This window comes from Schistocerca americana, chromosome 2, assembly GCF_021461395.2.
Source record: "Schistocerca americana isolate TAMUIC-IGC-003095 chromosome 2, iqSchAmer2.1, whole genome shotgun sequence".
NCBI classification, from domain to species: Eukaryota; Metazoa; Arthropoda; class Insecta; order Orthoptera; family Acrididae; genus Schistocerca; species Schistocerca americana.
Genome location: NC_060120.1, coordinates 121703910 through 121724248, shown reverse-complemented (window position 1 = coordinate 121724248; position 20339 = coordinate 121703910). Strand labels below are relative to the sequence as shown.

Sequence of the window (20339 nt, the reverse complement as noted above, 5' to 3'; positions counted from 1 at the left end):
GTATGGGTCACCAATTGCTATTAGAGAAAGCATACTACTCTGGCATTAGGTGCCCATTAGGTGACACATTGAAATTCTATCTTACTAAAAAGAAGCAGAAAGTGATTTTGGGAGCTTTGGATTGCAGATTGAGAGTAGGTGTCACATCAGACTGTGGTGTTAGTGATCACAGAGTCCTGCAATGTTCATTCTGCATCCTTTACTGTTTCTGATTTGTACTAATGATCTTCCTGCAGCCGTGAATAGCATTGAGTGGAAATTTACCATGTTTGCAGATGACATCACCATCATAACATAAAATTGCCAAACAGTCACCAACAACAATGTATCAAACATCTTTACTCAATTTAATATCAGTTCCCTTTAAGCTAACATAATTTTTATGCAGTTTAGATCATGTCACAAAAACCCAGAGGAATAAGAGACACTAGATAACCCGCAGTTTCAGAGTGTTGATAGTGCCAAGTCCCTGGGCACTCAGACTGAAAGCTATATCACCTCCATTAAACTGAAGAGATTGAGCTCAGTAGCTCTTAAATTAAGAATCCTCCCATGTATTGGAAACCAAACACTTTAAAGGCAGCTTAATTTGCTTGTGTGCACCCTGTCAGGTCATATGGAATTAACATCGGAGGGGGGGGGGGGGGGTGATTATTGTCATCTATAGAGTAAGTTCAAGAACCTCTCATCATAAATTATAAAGGGCAGTCAAATGAAAATGAGACAGATGGAAAAAGTAAGTAAACTATTTATTATTTCAATAGCAATCACTATAACTTAACACATTTATCCCAATGTGAGACAAGATTGTGAAAGCCTTTATGAGAAAATGTTTTCAGTTGTCTATAGAACCAGGATTACACCCAAGCATGAACCTCTTCATCTGAAGCAAATCGATGGCCACAAATGTCCTTCAGGGCTCCAAAAATATTGGAATCATATGGGGAGAGTTTGAGACTGTATGGAGGAGTGTAAGGGCTTCCCAGCAAAACTTCTGCTGCATACTCAAAACAACCTCGGCAAAATGTGGGCCAGCATTTTGTTGGCAGGTTGTTTTGACTATGCTGAAGAATCTTCACTGGGAAACCCTTACATATCACCCACACAGGTCTTATCTCTCCCAATGCTATTTCCACATTTTTGGAGACCCAAGAAAATATATTTGTGTCCATTTATTTGCTTTGGATAAAGAGGTACACTCTTGTGTTCAATCATTGTTCCACAGACAACTACAATCTTTTTCCAGGAAGGTACTGTCCCATAGTTGGATAAATTTGATAACATTTATGGTGATTTATTTTGAAATAGTAAATTGGATACTTACTTTTTTCAAATGTTCTCATTTTCATTTGACTTCTCCCTCATATTTACCTAGCTAGTAACATTTGCCCCTATTTCAATGTATCTTTCTCTAATATACTTTGTTATAAAGTTTTCCACTCTTTTTGAAAACTCGGCAGTTCGTATGTGTGACACTAGACATAGGTATGACACCCACAATATCAATTAAGAAATCTGTCCTTGGTGCAGAGAGGTGCTTAGTATGCTGCTGCAAAGATTATCAGTCTTCTTCCCATTGAACACAAAAACTTCAGAAATAGTTAACACCTTTTCAGAACTAAACTACATCACTTTCTCTTGAATCACTCAATCTACTCTGCTGATGAACTTGTGAATAAAAGCCTATTAGATGAGATATAGGCGAAAAGTTTCATGATTTTCAAATGACGCAAGTGTTCCATGTAGGTTAGGTTATTCTCTTTCAGTCATTGTGTAGTGATGGTATGTATTTTTATTGTATATGTACTGCTGAAATGATTTGAGCAATAGTATGACAACAACTATCCCTGTTATAAACAAATCATTATTGAAGAGTCGAGATGAGAGTGATTTGTTGTTTTGTTTGTTATACTGTAGTGTCTGTTGAAGGAAGGAAGATTAGGGTTTAACACCCTGTCGACAATGAGGTTGTTAGAGATGGAGCACAAGCTCTGATTGTATCAAGGATGGGGATGAAATTGGCCATTCTATTTTAAAGGCAACATCCCAACATTTGCATGGAATATGTTTGTGAAATCATGGAAAAGTTAAATCTGAATAACTGGATGTAAATTTGAACCATAGCCTCCCAAATGTTAGTCCAGTGTGCTAACCACTGTTCCACTTCACTTGGTAGTATCTGTTGAGCAGTAAATTGAAAAATAATGTAAATATATGCCATCATGATCTTAACATACTCTGCATCAATGATGAACTCACCTCTGTATGTATCCATGGAACATTAAGTAAGTAAATAAATAAATAAATAAGTAAATAAATAAGTAAACCCATCACCATTCAATTAGCTAAAACTGAAGTGAAACCTATATTTTTCCTCATATTTTAGAATGCTTAATAGCATCTGATGTGTTGTCGATGTATAGTAGTATGTAATAGGTACAGTTTCCATAAAAAAAAGGCTATGCAAATAGGTGCATAATACAGAAAGTTAATATGCTTTGGCTCCAAAGTCAAGAATTTACCTTCATGTCTTCTGATGTGCAGTGTCTTATTCCCCAAAGTAAGGAACTGTTTACCATCAGTGAGATCTCTTTTGTAAAGTCTGCCCTTTACAAAGTGATTGAGCAGAACCTGAAATCCATCTCCAGTTGAAAGATAGTTGTTTGGCATTTTATCAATTCCCAGACGTTCAAATGCTTCATCAGTTGGTACAAAGAATGTGTATCCTGAAAAAATAAATAAATAAAATTTTGATGCATTGATAATTGAAAATTTTCACTTATTTTGATTTCAGTTTTTTGTGTTATTCATGCATTTGGGGCATGTGTTCTGTAGTGGCAAATATTTTGTGCATCAAGAAATCTGTATCTGGGTAGCTGAAAAAATGATGTCATACCTAATTTCCATAAACAATCATTTCAAAAATTAAATTAAAAAGTAAACATCAAAATATTTGTGACAGAAGCAGCACTTGTTTAAATGAGAACAATTATAAGAATGTGGAAAAGGCATCTCAGCAATACAATGTTGACTGCACTAAAGCATTGTATGTAGTTTTCTTTACAGTTGTGATATACTTTACCCAGGACCATTTTATATAAGTTTAAAGAAAGCTTCCTTTCATCAGACAAAGTGGAAATACAGTCTTAAGCCAGTCACCTTTTCCCCATCACCCATCTAGCAATAACCTTTCAGATATATTCAGCTGCATCTTCTATTTTCAAGATCTCTGGTCTGATTAGAGTGTGCTGTATTTCACCCAAGTGGATTTTCTTGAACCAATGCTGACCTGCTGAGGAAAGATACTTTTGTTTCTTCTTTTGTTCCTTTAATATCTCCTAAGATCCTGCAACATCTTGTACATTTGTTTTTTATCCATTTTTGTAAATAGGAGCGACTTCATCTTTTCCAGTTATGTGGAAAAAGTGCGAAATACCAAGGCATCCAGATGAATAGAAGCTGCGGTGGCACCAGAACATAGATAAATAAACCAAAAATTTCAGTTGTGGCTATTTTCAGTTGTAATTTTCACACTGTGTTGGCCTGCGGACAAGACTGCTAGCACACGGACACACAATACAGACAAATGAAATAATTATCTGTGACAGTGCCGCTAAAGTCAGTAACTATTTATTTGGCTGAAATTTGCTGCAACAGGAATACATTAAATCCAAAAATTAACATTCTGCTTAAGTCTTTTCAGTGACCTAGGGATTCCTATATTTAAGTTCAAATACATTTTCTTGTCTGCTAATGGTATCTGCATTTAATAGTAAGAGTGAATTCAAGATGAAGTGAAAATAATTATATGTGGGCTTTGTCTCTCTAGCTATGGTTCGCTATAGAACTTTTTATTCATGTGTAAAATGTTGTATAGGTCACCAGCAGGAAAGTAAAAAAGTACCTTACTATAGTCGAGATGGCATAAGAAGGTCCCTGACAGGTTGCAGTGCTGTTGCAAACTTTCAGCTATGAAGTACTAATGCCTGCAGGTAAAGGCAGTAGCCATCTTAGAGATCTGTGACAACACTGCAGCATTGCCATGAACACATTTACAAACTTGCATTACCTTATTGTTAACGTAGGCCAGAAAGCTGCTGCACCAGCCACTGCAACTGTCAGGGATCAATTTACACCAGATAAACTATAGTCAATAGTTCTATAATTTATGAGAATATCTGGACTTTACATAGGTCTTTACTTTTTCAGCATTTATACAGCCATAAAAGTTCTTCAAGACCAGTGAAGTCGCATACGTAAATGCTTAGTTTGATGTACAAGTTCAAAACAGCATTGGAGTTTTGTTAGATGAAGAGTAGTAGCATTTTTCAAAGTTTCTGCTCTTCTACTAATACCAGCATATACGAGGGCTATCCACAAAGTACATTACGTTTTGGAATTAAAAATAAATAAAGTATTGGAATTTTTTTTTATTATATACAGATGAAAGCCACACTTAAATACTACTTTTCTACATAGTTGCCATTTAAATTAAGGCACTTATCGTAGTGATGGATGAGCTTGGAAATTCCTTTGTCATAAAATTCAGCCGCCTGCGCCTTCAACCACGTGGTTACCTCTTCTTGAAGCTGTGCGTAGTCATCAAAACGCTACATAGCCAACCACTTCTACATTGCTGGGAATAAGTGGAAGTCACTTGGTGCCAGGTTGGGACTGTACGGCGGATGAGGAAACAACTCCCACTTAAAAGATTCGAGAACTTCACGAGTGGCATTTGCCGTGTGGGCCCGGGCGTTGTCGTGAATCAGCAAGATCTTTGAGCCCAACTTTCCCCTGCACTTGTTTTGTATTGCTCTTCTGAGGTTGTGCAGAGTTTGGCAATACCTTTGAGAGTTTATTGTAGTGCCTCTTTCCAGGAAATCTACAAAAATCACACCTCTTCTGCCCCAAAAGACAGTCACCATCACCTTCCTTGCCGACATTGTCTGCATGCATTTCTTGGGTTTTTGGGGGGAATTTGTGTGCCCCCACTGCATTGACTGCAATTTTGTCTCGCATTTCACATGCTTAAACCATATTTCGTCACCAGTAACGATGCAATCGAGTAATGAGTCGCCATCTTTCTCGTAAGCATCCAAAAGCGTTAACGCTGCAGCCATTCGCTGATTTTTGTGAATCTCTGTCAAGATTTTTGGTATCCATCTTGCACAAAACTTGTGGTAACCAAGCTTTTCGGTAATGATTTCGTGCAACCAACTTCGTGAAATTTGTGGAAAACTCTGAGCGTTCCGTTATTGTGAAATTATGGTTTTCACGGACCGCGGCATCGACTTTTTCGACAAGTTCGGCAGTCACTATGGTGGGTCTTCCATTTCGCTCTTCATCGTGAACGTTAGTTCGGCCATTTTTAAATTTTATGACCCATTGACGCACTCCACCTTCAGTGATTATGTCGTCCCCATACACTTCACAAAGCTGCTGATAGATTTCTATCGGTGCACAGTTTTTTGCAGTCAGAAACCTTATTACAGCACGCACTTCACACTTCGCAGCATTTTCAATTAACGCTGACATTTCAAACTGTCACAGTAACTCAACGGAGTACAGCACGAACCTCTCACTAGCACGGCAGGATGCCGACTGAGCGGCGGAATGCCATGACACCAAGATGGCCGCGCTAGCCCCGCCCCTAATGGACACAAATGAAAACGTAATGTACTTTTGTGGATAGCCCTCGTACATAAAATTAGTAAGATGGCCAAGAGAAAAGTTGATCACCCAATGGCACAACACACAGCTGAGCACAATGAGCAACAAGCTCAATTTCAGTGGCTGTTTCACAACCTGGGCCATCTGGATCCTCCTCTCCATCACCAATTTTTCTGAACTACGCAGATGGGAATTATCCTTACAACTCATCCTTCACTCCTGTAACCCTGATGATCCCAATCTCTGTTAACTGAATGCCTACATAACCTCCACCCAAATGTATCCCCTTCCTCTGTCCAATCACCTCTACCCAACTCATGTCTCCACATCACTTTCATCCTGAACTGCATATCATCGCCTACAGTTTCTGTGCATCATATACCTAGCATATACACCTGCCACCCCTCCCTCCCACATTCCTAGCCAGCAAACCATTTCCTCCCTTTGAGCCACTAACTACTGACCCCCAACCCCTCCTCCTGCCTCTCCTACCGTCTACCCTCCATATCCAACCTGACGCAACCCACACCCCAACCACTCCACCCACCAAACTCCAATTATAACATAGTGTTGTCCAGCCAGCACTATGTAAGGGCATAGTCATGTGTGTGCACATGCATTTGTACTCATGAGAAAGCACTGATTCCCAAAAACTACCAAGTTTTCTCTCACTTTTGTGTGTTCCTGTCAATGATTCAACACTTATGGTACTAACCTTGATGTTTTGGTGTGTTTAAATAGAAATTAAGTTGAAAGTAAAAGAGCAATGTAGATTTTCATTACACTGTCCAGCCATCTAGTACTTGATTGGCCCTTCCTTCTGGTGGAACACAATCTGACTTTCATTATTCATTTGGACTTCCTGTCATCTGTCATTCTCTCCGTATGTCCTGACCTGCATATTCTTTGAGATTTAATAAATTTCGCTATATCTTTCACTTGTATAAGCTGTCTTAGTTCATTATTCTACCTCTCTCTCCAATCCTCTGGGCCCATAAATTTTTGTTGGGTTTTCCTTTCAAATACAGTTAGGTTGCTCATATTTGCTTTTGTCATTGTCCACATTTCTGACTCATACATAATAACTGGTTGCACAAGAGAACCGTTTACTTTTTTGGCTTTTCTTGTAATCAGAGAAATCTTTAACAACTAAGTTTGTGTAACAGACTGTTTCCTTCTTGTATCCTTTCTTTAATAAACTACCTCTTAATATTAAGACTGTTTAAGAGAACACCTAAATAATGGAAGCAGTTGACAGCTTTAAAACATTTATTAGATGGCTTCAAGCCATACAGTGGTGATCTTGCCTGAGAATTGGACATTACCATGTTTTTGGCCTTGTCCTCATGTACCATAAGTCCAGTTTTTGCTCCTTTTGCTTACACTGTTTTAGTAGCTTTTATCATTATTGTCCCTCTCTTGTCTGTCTTTTGTGTCAGAATATGCAATGCTAAGTTGAACAGGACTGCAGAGAGAGCATCACCCTGTTTCACTTCATCTATAAAGTTAAAGCTCTTGGAACTTTGTTCTTCACTTACTTTTGCCATTGTGTCCTTTATTGTTAACTCAACTAATCTTCTTAGCTTGTCAGACACACCCAGTTCTTTTAGTACTTTATACAATGCTGGCCTATTAACACTGTGAAGCAGTTGCTTAGAATCAACAAACAGGAAGTGGAGATCTGATCAGAACTGCTGCTATTTTGGCAGGAAACCACACTGGTATTCTCCCTTTCTTATTTATAGAGCATATTGTTCAAGTTCTCAAGTCTTCAGGCATATATTATTTATCAGTGCATATATTTCAGATATTTGAGGATGACTCCCAGCAATTTTTTTTGTTTATATATCACTGATTCCATCTCCTGCATTGTTTGTCTGTTTCCTTCTTCCCTTCCATATTCTCTTGCCTCTTTATTCTCCTCCTGTTTTTGTGGATTTCTTGATACCTGGTCTGAGTTTGTACTAAGCATATCATCAAAATATGCAGCCTTCTCTGCAGTATTTTTTGGTCATCTCTGATCATCTTACAATTTCTATTTTTACAAGCATTTGCTGTTGGTGGAAAATTTCCAGACTTAATTTTCATGTTCCTTGAAATTTTGTTTTCAGCCATTCCTTTTTCTTTTTCTTGCATATCCTATGGGCATTAGACCTTAATTCAAAAAAGTGAGAGATTGATACACTTAAGACATGTAGTCAATTGTAAGAGTCTATAAATAGGTGTCAGTGTTCATGCCAACCAGTTAGCACAAGTTAGGTTGCAATTCATTACATTTCAGTTTACACAAAAAACTTTTCCAACATGAAAATAAATAAATATTAACAGTTGAAGAAAAAGTTTAACTAAAACATATTTGTGAGAGGTTGTCAGGAAGTTTTAATAACCAACTAGAAAAATGTAAAGTTAGAAAATTAAGTTTTTGTTTGTTCACCGGTGCACAACTGCAACACTTCCACTGCTGTCGAAAATAAGCTGCTGCACAATACCCTACTTATCAATGGGTTTCACATCTTTGTTTTGGTTCTTATGCTACCATACTGTGGCACAGGTATTTCAATGTGTACTAGGATTGCATGTGTTCCTGCATAGAAACAACAAAATTATGTAAATCTATTTTTTTTGAAGTGAGAATTAAAATTTTATGACTACCCCTCATAAATGCCTACCACAGTAGTAAACGCGAGGTAAGGAGGATACTGCAGAAAGAACTTTGAGAACAATGGTGATTTTCTCTGAATCAACAATTCAGTTAAGTGAACTATATCTGTATATCTCACTTTTACATGAATTTATATTTAGTGCATAAAAATTCAGAGCTCTCTAAATAAACTGCACAAATAAAATACACATTCTTGGGGGTTATAGAAATTTGTTTCTGCATGAACCTTTGCATTTGGTGACCTTCATCCCTTCAGTAGCAATGGACTCATGTCCCACATCTTTGGTGGCACCTTTGAAAAAAAAAGTGTTTGTAGTCACAAAACTTAATTTTTTGTTTGTCAGTTGCACTGCTTGTAGTCTAACAGACTGCTTACTCACTGCAGCTATCTAAAAATGTATTCATTATTACTTTGCTACACCATTTGTATGACTTTGCACACAATGGTAAGGAGAAGTGGGCTACTGAGTGGTGTCACAACTCTCATCATAGGAAAGCTGGACAGGAGCTGAAAAGATTAGCAAACAGTTATCACAGGAAACAGAAGATTTACTTAAATTTTATTTCTGCAGGTTTATGAAGACACATTACAAACAATACTGCAAGAAAGAGTCCAGCTTTCAATGTCAAAAAGGACAAGGCTCTCTGATCTAAAGCATGAATGGTGGCATCTGAGCCAAGACTAGGCAGCTAGCATCACAGAGCAAAATGGCTCCGAGTGTGAGTGGGCTGTGTGGCTACCACCGGCCATCCTATATATGTGGCAGAGGGCACTTTTAGTCTAGAGCTGCTGGAGGTGTGACTCAGTGCGCATGTGCCATTGGGTCTGCCAGATGCTGCACGACCACTATCTGTGACTGACAGAAACTTGCAATTGCATTGCCAACTTTGACACCAGTAGGCTGGTATCAGTATATGATACCACAACCACCATATGCTTAGTACACTTCCATGTTATCAAGTTTAGGGAATTTTGAATGACTGACTGATGTGGCTGAATACGGTAACTGGTAAAACTATTGCATTATCGATCTATGTCTTCCAACCCCATCTACTATTGTTCGTAGACGGATTCATTTGGACCTTGCTACAGTTAATGTTTCTGCTTGCTACTAGACAACCCACTTCCTCGGGAGTCACTTCTGCTATCCTAACATGTGTTGCAGGTGTTGCTGAAAATTCCTTACTTTCTTCTGTAGGTTTCACCTACAACTCAGTCCCTTACAAGACGTGAATGAAGATGACTGCTAACTTGGAGAGATGTGTGTTGTGGTACTGTGCTAAGAATGTCCCAGCAGTTTTAATGTTATCACATTCTACATTTTCTAGCCATTCTGTTTATGTATATGGTTTAGATGACGATGATGATTTTACATAGGGGACCTTAGAGTTCCATCTAACTAAAAATGTACAAGAAAAAAACACCGCATGCATTGCATGTATTCTGCCATTTAAGTGACTGTTTCTGGGTGTGTAGTGCACATCTGACCTATCCAGGGATATTTTAGAAGTCCCCAGTATATAGTGCATGTCAAGGATTCTACAGGTGAGCTCATAACACAATGTCAGTTGTTTTTACCATCCACTTGGCTCCAAACAATGGACATGCTGCAAAGTGGCAGCTAATGCATTGAGACTCCACAATTGATGCAAGCTGTCTTCTCGAATTTTGCCCATCTCTGAAAAACTGAACATAGTCTGGTATACTAAGAAACAGATGACTGCTCATATGAGCAGTGATCTGCACCTCAAAGGAACCATTGATCTTGTATGATTCTAGGACTGGGATAACCTCTTCCATCGAGTTGACAATGCCGCCTCCCAGCCCCCCCCCCCCCCCCTTTCCAAGGACACAAACTGAGCACATGTTTGCTATGTTTAACTCCCACAGTGCTATTTTCCTAAGAGTGATTCATGCAAAAGATACGAGCTGGTTACAGCTTCAGCTGTATCATATCCCCTGTGGCTGCCTGGATGTCAATAAACAACAACCACTGGTTGAACAAGGTAAGTGGAGCCTGGTGCCTCTGTCTCTGTATCAATATCATAATAGAAGCAGCTATTAAGGTCTGAAATGTGTTTGGAACAACAGGAGTCTATTCTACAACTACTTGGTCAGCACAATTAGCTGCTGTCATATAAACCTGGTCAACAGATGGCAATAAAGTTTCCAGCAGTCCAGGAACAGCAATCATCTCCTCTAAGATCCTACAACAGTGAGAATCCCTAGCCATATTTGCTGATGAGAGCTAGAAGGGACCTTGAAATGACAAAAATAAATAATTAATTACATTAAACACTGTAATAAACTAGATGCTGAATGATCGCACACTGCAGCACTCTAGAAACTGAATAGTACAATGCATGAACTTCATACTACAGCAACCAGGGCTTTTATTTGACATCATCATCATCATCATCATCATTATCATCATCATCATCATCATCATCATCATCCTCTAATGTTATAAAATGACATTACCTGAACCAGTGATGTGTGGAGCCAGATCAGCCAAATTTACAAATCTGGTAATGTGTGTAAATTGCTCTTTTTCCTCCAGTGCAAGAAATGCATGTGACAAAAACTGGGAGCCAAACCATGGGAAGGCAAGGAGAGGTGGTGTTTCTTTATCCCTATTTTCCATGTGAAGTCGCTGCACTACTCCATCATTTACAAATAAAACTTCTCCAATGAACATTATATTTCCACCAGACACAGGAGTATCACCATTTACAATAGCTGCTCCATTCACAGAAAGTCCAGAATTTGCTGAAAGAAAGTAAACCATATGTAAATATCATAATATACAATAACAAATTGCTCATGTACATAATATCTATCTATCTCTCTCTCTCTCTCTCTCTCTCTCTCTCTCTCTCTCTCTCTCTCAGAACAAGTAACACCAGCTGTACATCAGTTAAAGAAATGAAAGTCACCTGTACCAGAATGCATGAAGGCAAAAGTTATGAAGCACTGGAGGGCAAGACTGCACCTTACTTGGCAAATATGTTGCAATGGATAAACACATATCAATGGAAATCAGCACAGGTCCTCACTCTTAATAAAGGGGGTGGTAAGGATTCAACATTGGTGATGTCCTACCAAACAATATGCATTTTGATTAACCTGGAAAAGTGCAAGAAAGATTGCTGTCCAAGAGACTAAAGTAGCTAAGAGAAGAGAGGGGGTGCAATGAAAATCATTATCAGTTTCAGGAAGAGAAATTAATGGAAGTGTGATCAATCAGGCATTGAATATTATAAAAGAAACAACATATATGTACACCGAGGGAGCACTGTGTACTCTGTACACTGGTGGAAGTCACAGGGGCATTTGGTAATCTGTAGTGGCCTGCTTCATTCTCACAGGTGTGTGGCTTGCAACAGTTAAAGGTACTATTTCAGGAATGGCCAGGTCAGACTTTATTTCACAGGTAATGTTATATGGTCCACTTTATTCTTGGTCTCAGACCATACTCAGCATATCTGTATAGGATTAAACAATGGAACAATGTGTGTGACTACAGACAGCTTGGATCACCAGAGCTTATCACCATCGAGTGTGCAATGCACGGATATATAAAAAACTGAAGAAGTTTTGTGTGTGTGTGTGGGGGGGGACAAAGAAATAGAAGAAAGAGTTAGAATATTTTCAGGTATGTTCAACAATGTAAGCCAGAAGGTGTCAACACAGTAGTTAGAATTTTATCCATCAGAGACACGTGGAAACCATAAAGATGGAACTCAGATGATGTCACAAGAGTAACAGTAAGAGGAAAGACAGCATGAAGTGACAAGAAGAGACAGAAGAGCAGCTGCAGAACAAGGAAACAGGAAGGATCAGTTTAGATAATAGAATGCTAATCTGAGTGCAACAAAAACAATCTAAGAACTTTGTGGGTGTATGCATGATGTCACAGGAGCAGAACAAGTAATAGACTAAATAATTTTCAAGGTTAACAGAATCTATTGATGGATGTAGATAAACAGTATTTTTCTGATTCAGCATTACTTACATATCCCAGGAAAGCTTGTATGGTGTAAAATGTTAGAATTCCTTCAAAAGATAACCTTAAGTAACATCAAATAGAGGTAGCAACACTTAGATGTGCAAGATTGCTCTAGGTTTAGATATAGTTTCAATTTAGTTTAATATAAACAATTTATAATGTGCTTCTTCAAGGAAATTACCAATACATTATGCCACAATTTTATGTAACACCAGAGAATTTATTCTAAAATTACAATATACCATTCTTTTTCTTTAGTAGTTAGCAAGATTTGCCATAGCCACTCATTAGAAAACATTTCATGTGATTGCAATAAGTAAATAAATAATACATGAAGTGACACACATGGTCTAGCATACACACTTTATGAGAAGATGTATTATTTCTGTTCATACTGTAATTCCTTGCTTTTAATTAGTAGTAACCAGGAATAAAACAAATTATTTGACAGTGTATTGTATAAATGTTGAGAGATCTCATATACTGGCAATGATACTTATGAAAGTAAGTTTAACAGATTACTGTATCTTCTTATTCACCCCCATTTTAACTGCCTTTGAAGTGATCAAACGCATGCATTGCAGTAAAGGTAACTGGATGAATCATTCTTGCATTTAGTGGTAACTGGTGCATTTTTTTAATTGTTTTGTAAGATTTGTTGGCTACATTAATTGTCTAACAACAGGTGGTTTCTAAGTAGTGACTCTTATAAAATTTGCTATGAAGCATTTTTATAAGACCACAGTAGAATCAACTGGGAAGTTACAATCCTTATACTTATTCATGGTAGTGGCAAACAAAGTTTCTCTTATATTAATTCATGTGCTGGCCAACGTCAGTGACCATGATGCTGCTTAACATAAGTGGAAGGATGAATAAAATGACTTTGGCAAGGAGAAATTCCTACAATATGTATTTTATTTTTAAAGAAATGTATCATTACACACAATTTTCATAAGTATTATTTGTAAAAAGTGTTAGAAAAAGTGATACATTTATAAACTAGTTGTTTGTAAAAAATAAATAAATAAGGAAGAAGAAAGAAAAATAATTTACTTACGTTCTTTAGAAAAGTGAATTTCACGCCCTCCCAATGTTACTGCTGTTTGCCCATCTTTTATCTTATTTTGACGTAGGTTCCCTTTCACGAAGTGGTTGATCATGATACTTTCTGTGAATTCTGGCACAGAGAAGGGATAAAACCCCCAGTCAATAGGATGCCACCTTTGGAAAGCATTGTCGATTGGCACAAACACTGTGTACTCTTCACCTGTAATGGACAATGTGTTAAGAACAATTGACATGTGTATTTACAAATTACTACTGGTAATTATGATTTACACAAAAACTGCCATTTTGTTGACTGTAGGACACAAAACAATGAAATTTAAATACTGATGACTATAAAATGATTTGTGCACTACTTCCTTTTTTTAGTACATAGCAATATTATTCTATCTGTGTGATGTGGGTCTTACTTTCTAGCCCAAGTGCAGAACAGGCCTAGTGATTGACAAATTCCCCATAGTTGTGAGCTACATACACAAGACAACAATGAATAAAAGCTTAGTAATATTCCTGTTATGATTGGTTGATTGGATGATCAAAGGGACCAGACTACTAGGTTATCAGTCCTTTTCTCATCAGATAGACCGGTCTACATGACCATAGACCAGACATGGTCTACCACAAAAACCGAGGGGAAGGAAACTAAGGTCTACCAATGGTCAATGAAGGCTAGACAAGGAACAAAAAAGAAGAGGGGATATAGGAAGAAAGGCAGGCAAGGTGAAGTAGCTGGAAGCCCACAGAATTCCCCTGCCCATCACTTACCAGAGGTAACCCACTCAGAAACTGCCTAGGAAGGACTGGCAACACAGACAGGGAAAGAGAAGCACAGATAGACGTAAGACTAACATGCTGAACAGACCATGCGAGAGAGGCAGGAAGAGTAAAAGAGCAGACAGGGTGAGGGCTGAGGTGGGTCACGAAGACAGTTGCAGCCTGGTCTGGGTAGAGGAGGTACCAGACTGTTCTGCCAACCCCTCAGTGGGCTGGTATGGTGAAGTGGGCCTTCCTTAAAGAGAGTGGTAACAGGCCCCCTTCACAAATAAAACAAAACTAAGTCAGCCACTGAGGCATCACCTCATAACACTAGGCATAGCAACTCTGGGAGATTAAGACTCCACTGGAGGATGGCTGGGTTGGGACAGTTTACAAAATGTTGACCACCGCCAAACGAGAACCACAATGACAGTGGGGTGGGTCCTTGGGAAGGACGAGATGACCATGGGTCAGCCAAGTATGGCCAATGTGGAGCCAGCAATATCCCTGGTGTCCACAAAGGGCTGGGGTCCACTTTGCTGGAAACAAAGTCTCCTGAAGGGCAAAGCAGGAGTCCATGAAGGGACCAAGGAGGCAGATTATGCCCTATGGTCACCTGCTGCAACTAGCTGAGGGGCTATGATATCAACACACACTGGTTCTGTGTTCCGTTATGTGGTATGACCCGGGGCCTCAGGAGGTTCCAGAGTTGCTGCCTCAGCCACATGAGTGGAGCAGGTGGGATATGGTTGTGTGGAGTCCACCAAAATCTCTTCCTCCTTGGAGCACTACTCCTAATCTTTTCTCTCCTTGGAGGATTCTGAGGGCTTCTCTGAATCAGTTTCAGGCAATGATGGTGATCATGAATCCCTGTGACCAGCAGCCTGTGGGTCCTTCAGTCAGTGGCTGGCATACAGTTGTAGACCAACAGAATCCTTTGAAGGAAGTGTCCCAGGGAAGGAGAACTGTCTGCAGTTGGGAGGTGGGGCCAATATCCCCACTGGGAGGGAAGCCAACAATCCCAAAGTGGTTGTGGAGGGAGCAGCAAGAGGAAAGCCCCCCAACCATCAGGGAGGGGGGGGGGGGGCAGACAAGATTGAGCAGCCCTGTGGACCCACTGTATGAGGTGTAATGAGTGGTAGTACCATCACCAAAGGGAGTGACATCATTGTAGCTGTAGCATATGACACTGTCATACATGCTGGGTGCAACTACTCATACTTCTTCCTGGCCTCTTGACAAGTTAGTCTGACCACAGTCTTATTTTCTTCTCTTTCTGGAAAATGGCGCAATTTGGTGAGCGGGAAGAATGGCGCTTTTCACAGTTAACGCAGATGGGGAGAGGGGCACAAGTGGCATTTGCATGCAGTGGTTACCGACAATTTAAACAGATGGAGCTAATGTTGCAGCACAAAGACATGTGCCTGAATTTCAAACACCTGAAACACCACATGGGGGGGGGGGGGGGGGGGTCACATCAGTATACCATCATCTTGACCTTTTCAGGCAATGAATCACCCTCAAAGGCCAAGACGAAGGCACCAGTAGCAACTCTGTTGTCCTCTGACTGCCCATGGACACGACAGACAATGCCATCACTCCAGGTTGACATGTAGCTCATGACCACATTGCAAGAGCAGGTCTCTGTGAAAAATGATGCCCTGAACTGTATTTAGACTATTATGGGGAGCGACAGTCACCAATAGGTCACCCGACTTCTTAGAAGTGAGCAGCACTCTTGACTGGGCAGGGGATCCTTTTTTGATAAAAATTGACCCACTTTTCGTTTTAGGAATGGCTGCAACTTCCTCAAACTTGTCTTCTATGTTCTCCACTAATAATAAGGGCTTTGTGGTGAAGAAGGAATCCTCATCAGCCCTTGTGTAAACCAAGTATTGCAGGGAATATTTCTCTGTGTGCTACTTAGCTCATGCTCCCCTCACATCATAGCCAGGGAATGGAACATTGCATGGTTTATCTATCTGCATCAAATGAAGACTTTCCTTCCATAGAGACTGTTGGGGCCATATGACCACCAGCAGGAGATAACTTCATCCACTTCATCTGTGGCTCATTCGCCATGCTGCTACCCACTCCAAACAGGGGCTCTTTCCATGGGCGCCACCCAGTGTCAGCAAGGGCTACCTGGCCAGTAATCCATTGCTCAGAGTCCCCATGCCACAATCACGATGAGCACATACTACATGGCATACATGGGAAGTTTTCAGCTCAGGTATCAACTGCATGATCCCTACATGGTCAGGGGGGCCACCACCATGCAGGTACTTTATGACCGCCCCCACAACGGCATGGATAAATTGGGTGACCTTCCCTGCATGTTCTGCACTTTTGGAGAATTTTGAAAATTGGTGGTAGGTCAAACCCAACAACAAGCCCATCCATTTACTGAATGAAAAGTTGTAGAAAACACTGGGCATGGAAACTTTAGTCCCCGATCATAAGGCATGTCCAACCAGTGTATACACTAAGAAAACCATCTAATGGAGAGGCAGAGGAGGAAAGGGATAGTGGAAGTATAAGCTTGCATCATGGAAAGGAAGTAATGCTGAAAAGACTGCGGCCCTGTGGTAGCCAAGGATATTCTCACGGAAGATTTAGCAGCAATGTTTTTTTCCCAATGGAAAACAACAGTCTAAGCAGGGCACAGGATAGATTTATGAATGGATTTTTAAATTCAGTATCTTATAATATTTCAATAATTGTACATATTTTAAATATATATCTGTTTATTTGCATATAAAAACTATAGATTCCACCAGTAGTAGATTTATTCATAGATAGGATAATGGTAGTATTTAACATCTCTGTGTACATTTTATTGCCAAACACTTCAACATGTATTTCACATAATGACCACAAGAGTAACATCAAACATTATGGCTGAAAGACAGATTCTAGAGTGGACACTACATATTATCCTGATTAGAAGCTTCTGCACAACAAATGCTTTCCCCTCAATCATGAGTTATCCCCAGAAAATCTTATCTTAAGACATTAGTGAAAGAAAATTGGGAAAGTTAAGTCAACTTCCAGACATTTTCAGTCTCCACAATCTTATATTACCCATCATCCAAAAGCTGCAGGGTGTAGATATTTAAGAATATCTGTAATATGTGACTTCCAGTTCAGGCTCTTATCAGTACGAATACCTAAAAATTTAGAATACCCTGTTACATTTATATTTTGTTTAAAGTTCAGTCTTGATCACGTCATGTATGTTTTAATGATACAGGTAACCGGTTTCGGCTCTTTTTACAAAACCATCATCAGACCCATGGCTCCTTAGGATGGTAGGCGGAGCTCTCCTCGCTGCTACGCAGTCAACTGATTACATTTATTGACTTACCTCCATGCATTCTTTGTGATGATGTGGTCAGATCACCTACAATATTGAATTGTATATACTGTAAATATATAAAGCTGCAACCTGTCACTTTTTTGAATAGGTAACGCATCAAAGCATGTTCCATCTTCGTGGCACAGAGCCAGCAACCAGCAATATGCAAGATAGTTATTTAACTTCCAGAAAGCCATCAGAAGATGAACCTGAACAGGTCTGAAAACCATTTCATGGAATAATAAATACCTATTCAAAAAAGTGACTTGTTGCAGTTTTATGTATTTACGTTCCATTAAGAGTCATCTGTAATGGATAAGCTTAATGTGTATGTAGTGTATCTTATCTAAATGCAGTGACAGTCCATTTGCAGAGAACCAATTATTAAATTTCAAGAAATTTTTATATTTTAAAGAGTCACTTCATTAGTCTTTATTTATTACTTGTATTATCAGCAAAGGGAGTTATTCCTGCTTTTTGGATACATGATAGAAGAAAGCAACTGACAGTGCCCCACTGCAGATTTAATGAAGGTCCCAGCAAGTGGAGAAGGTGGCTAGACAAACTATGGACAGTGTCCATCACAGGCAAGGTTATCATCAGGTGTGCCCCAGGAAAGTGTGACAGAACCGCTCTTGTTATCTATACATAAATAATCTGATGGACAGAGTGAGCAGTAGTCTGCAACTGTTTGCTGATGATGCTGCTGTGTAGGGGAAAGTGTCTTTGTTGTGTGACTACAGGTGGATATAAAATGACATACAGAATTTTTCTTTACTGTGGTGAATGACAGTTTGCTCTACACGTAGAAAACTGTAAACTAATGTAGATAAGTACGAAAAACAATCCTGTAATGTTCAAGTACAATATTGGTGGTATATTGTTTAACACTCATTCATTCTCTCGGCTTCTTTGGGATGTGACAACCTCTTAACACTCTCACTGCTTGCCTCCAGTTATTGCTGTTATGTGCTGTTTCCTACTACCAAGGGTTGGCTGGCTGGCTTAACTAGTTCTTCATTTATCTTCAAGCCAAGGTTTGTGTCAATTGGTCAAATGCTGGCACAAAGACTTTTCTGTCACTTTATTTTCGAAGACATAAATGGTGGTCATCCTCTATTGCTTAAGCTCCATGCTTCCACTCTATATAGCAGTACTGGCATGATGACTGTTTTAGAGTTTCAGCTTGGTTTTCCTAGTCAAGAGTTTGGAGGACAGAAGTTTTGGAGAGAAAAGTAAGCTTTATTTTCATTATATAGTCTAGTTTGGTATTTGAAATATCTTTTAATGCAGTCATTTATGTGTATGGCAAGCTATTTGAAGCTGGGAGTGTTCTTGAAAGTGTAATTCTGTATGTGAAGATCATCATGGTTTCCTGTTGTATGATCCTACATGTTACCTTTGCTTCACTAATTTTTAAATCTATTTTCATGTGGTTTCCTTTAGTTTCTTGAACAGCATTTCAGTTTCGTCATTTTTATTTCCTATTAAAATTATGTCATCTGCATAGGCCAATATATTTGGTTGTTTGTGTGTGATGTTTTCATTTGTTGCTCATTTGGTTTCTCTTATTAATTTTTTTATGACACAGTTGAAGGTCAGTTGAGACAGAGCACCATCTTGCTTCAGTCCAGTCCACATGAAAATTTGCAGTATGTCACCCTGCTCACTGGCTTCTCCATACATATTTTGACCAGGCTGATGATTTTCTGAAACCTCTATGTCTATTTACAAGATTACTTGCCAATCTCATTTCAACTGCTTCCATAGTAGCACTATCCCAATAGCTGGAAGTTTGTGCTAGATTCTCTGTTTTGCTATATTCTATAGGATGACTGGTGCCAAGAAAATGTGTCCATGAACCATGGACCTTGCCGTTGGTGGGGAGGCTTGCGTGCCTCAGCGATACAGATAGCCGTACCGTAGGTGCAACCACAACGGAGGGGTATCTGTTGAGAGCCCAGACAAACGTGTGGTTCCTGAAGAGGGGCAGCAGCCTTTTCAGTAGTTGCAAGGGCAACAGTCTGGATGATTGACTGATCTGGCCTTGTAACAATAACCAAAACGGCCTTGCTGTGCTGGTACTGCGAACGGCTGAAAGCAAGGGGAAACTACAGCCGTAATTTTTCCCGAGGGCATGCAGCTTTACTGTATGATTATATGATGATGGCGTCCTCTTGGGTAAAATATTCCGGAGGTAAAATAGTCCCCCATTTGGATCTCCGGGCAGGGACTACTCAAGAGGATGTCGTTATCAGGAGAAAGAAAACTGGGGTTCTACGGATCGGAGCGTGGAATGTCAGATCCCTTTATCGGGCAGGTAGGTTAGAAAATTTAAAAAGGGAAATGGATAGGTTGAAGTTAGATATAGTGGGAATTAGTGAAGTTCGGTGGCAGGAGGAACAAGACTTCTGGTCAGGTGACTACAGGGTTATAAACACAAAATCAAATAGGGGTAATGCAGGAGCAGGTTTAATAATGAATAGGAAAATAGGAATGCGGGTAAGCTACTACAAACAGCATAGTGAACGCATTATTGTGGCCAAGATAGATACGAAGCCCACACCTACTACAGTAGTACAAGTTTATATGCCAACTAGCTCTGCAGATAACGAAGAAATTGAAGAAATGTATGATGAAATAAAAGAAATTATTCAGATTGTGAAGGGAGACGAAAATTTAATAGTCATGGGTGACTGGAATTCGAGTGTAGGAAAAGGGAGAGAAGGAAACATAGTAGGTGAATATGGATTGGGGCTAAGAAATGAAAGAGGAAGCCGCCTGGTAGAATTTTGCACAGAGCACAACATAATCA

The 20339-nt window shown here is 39.4% G+C and overlaps 1 protein-coding gene across 1 annotated transcript in view; it reads right to left on the bottom strand.

Annotated features, from left to right (window-relative positions):
* LOC124595836 (transforming growth factor-beta-induced protein ig-h3) overlaps positions 1-20339 on the bottom strand; it is a 308160-nt gene that overhangs the window by 2947 nt on the left and 284874 nt on the right. Inside the window, exons 4-6 of the mRNA XM_047134734.1 lie at positions 13403-13612; positions 10815-11102; positions 2523-2726 (exon numbers count right to left, since the gene is read on the bottom strand). Coding sequence (XP_046990690.1) covers positions 2523-2726; positions 10815-11102; positions 13403-13612 — 702 coding nt within the window. The remainder of the gene's footprint in view (positions 1-2522; positions 2727-10814; positions 11103-13402; positions 13613-20339) is intronic.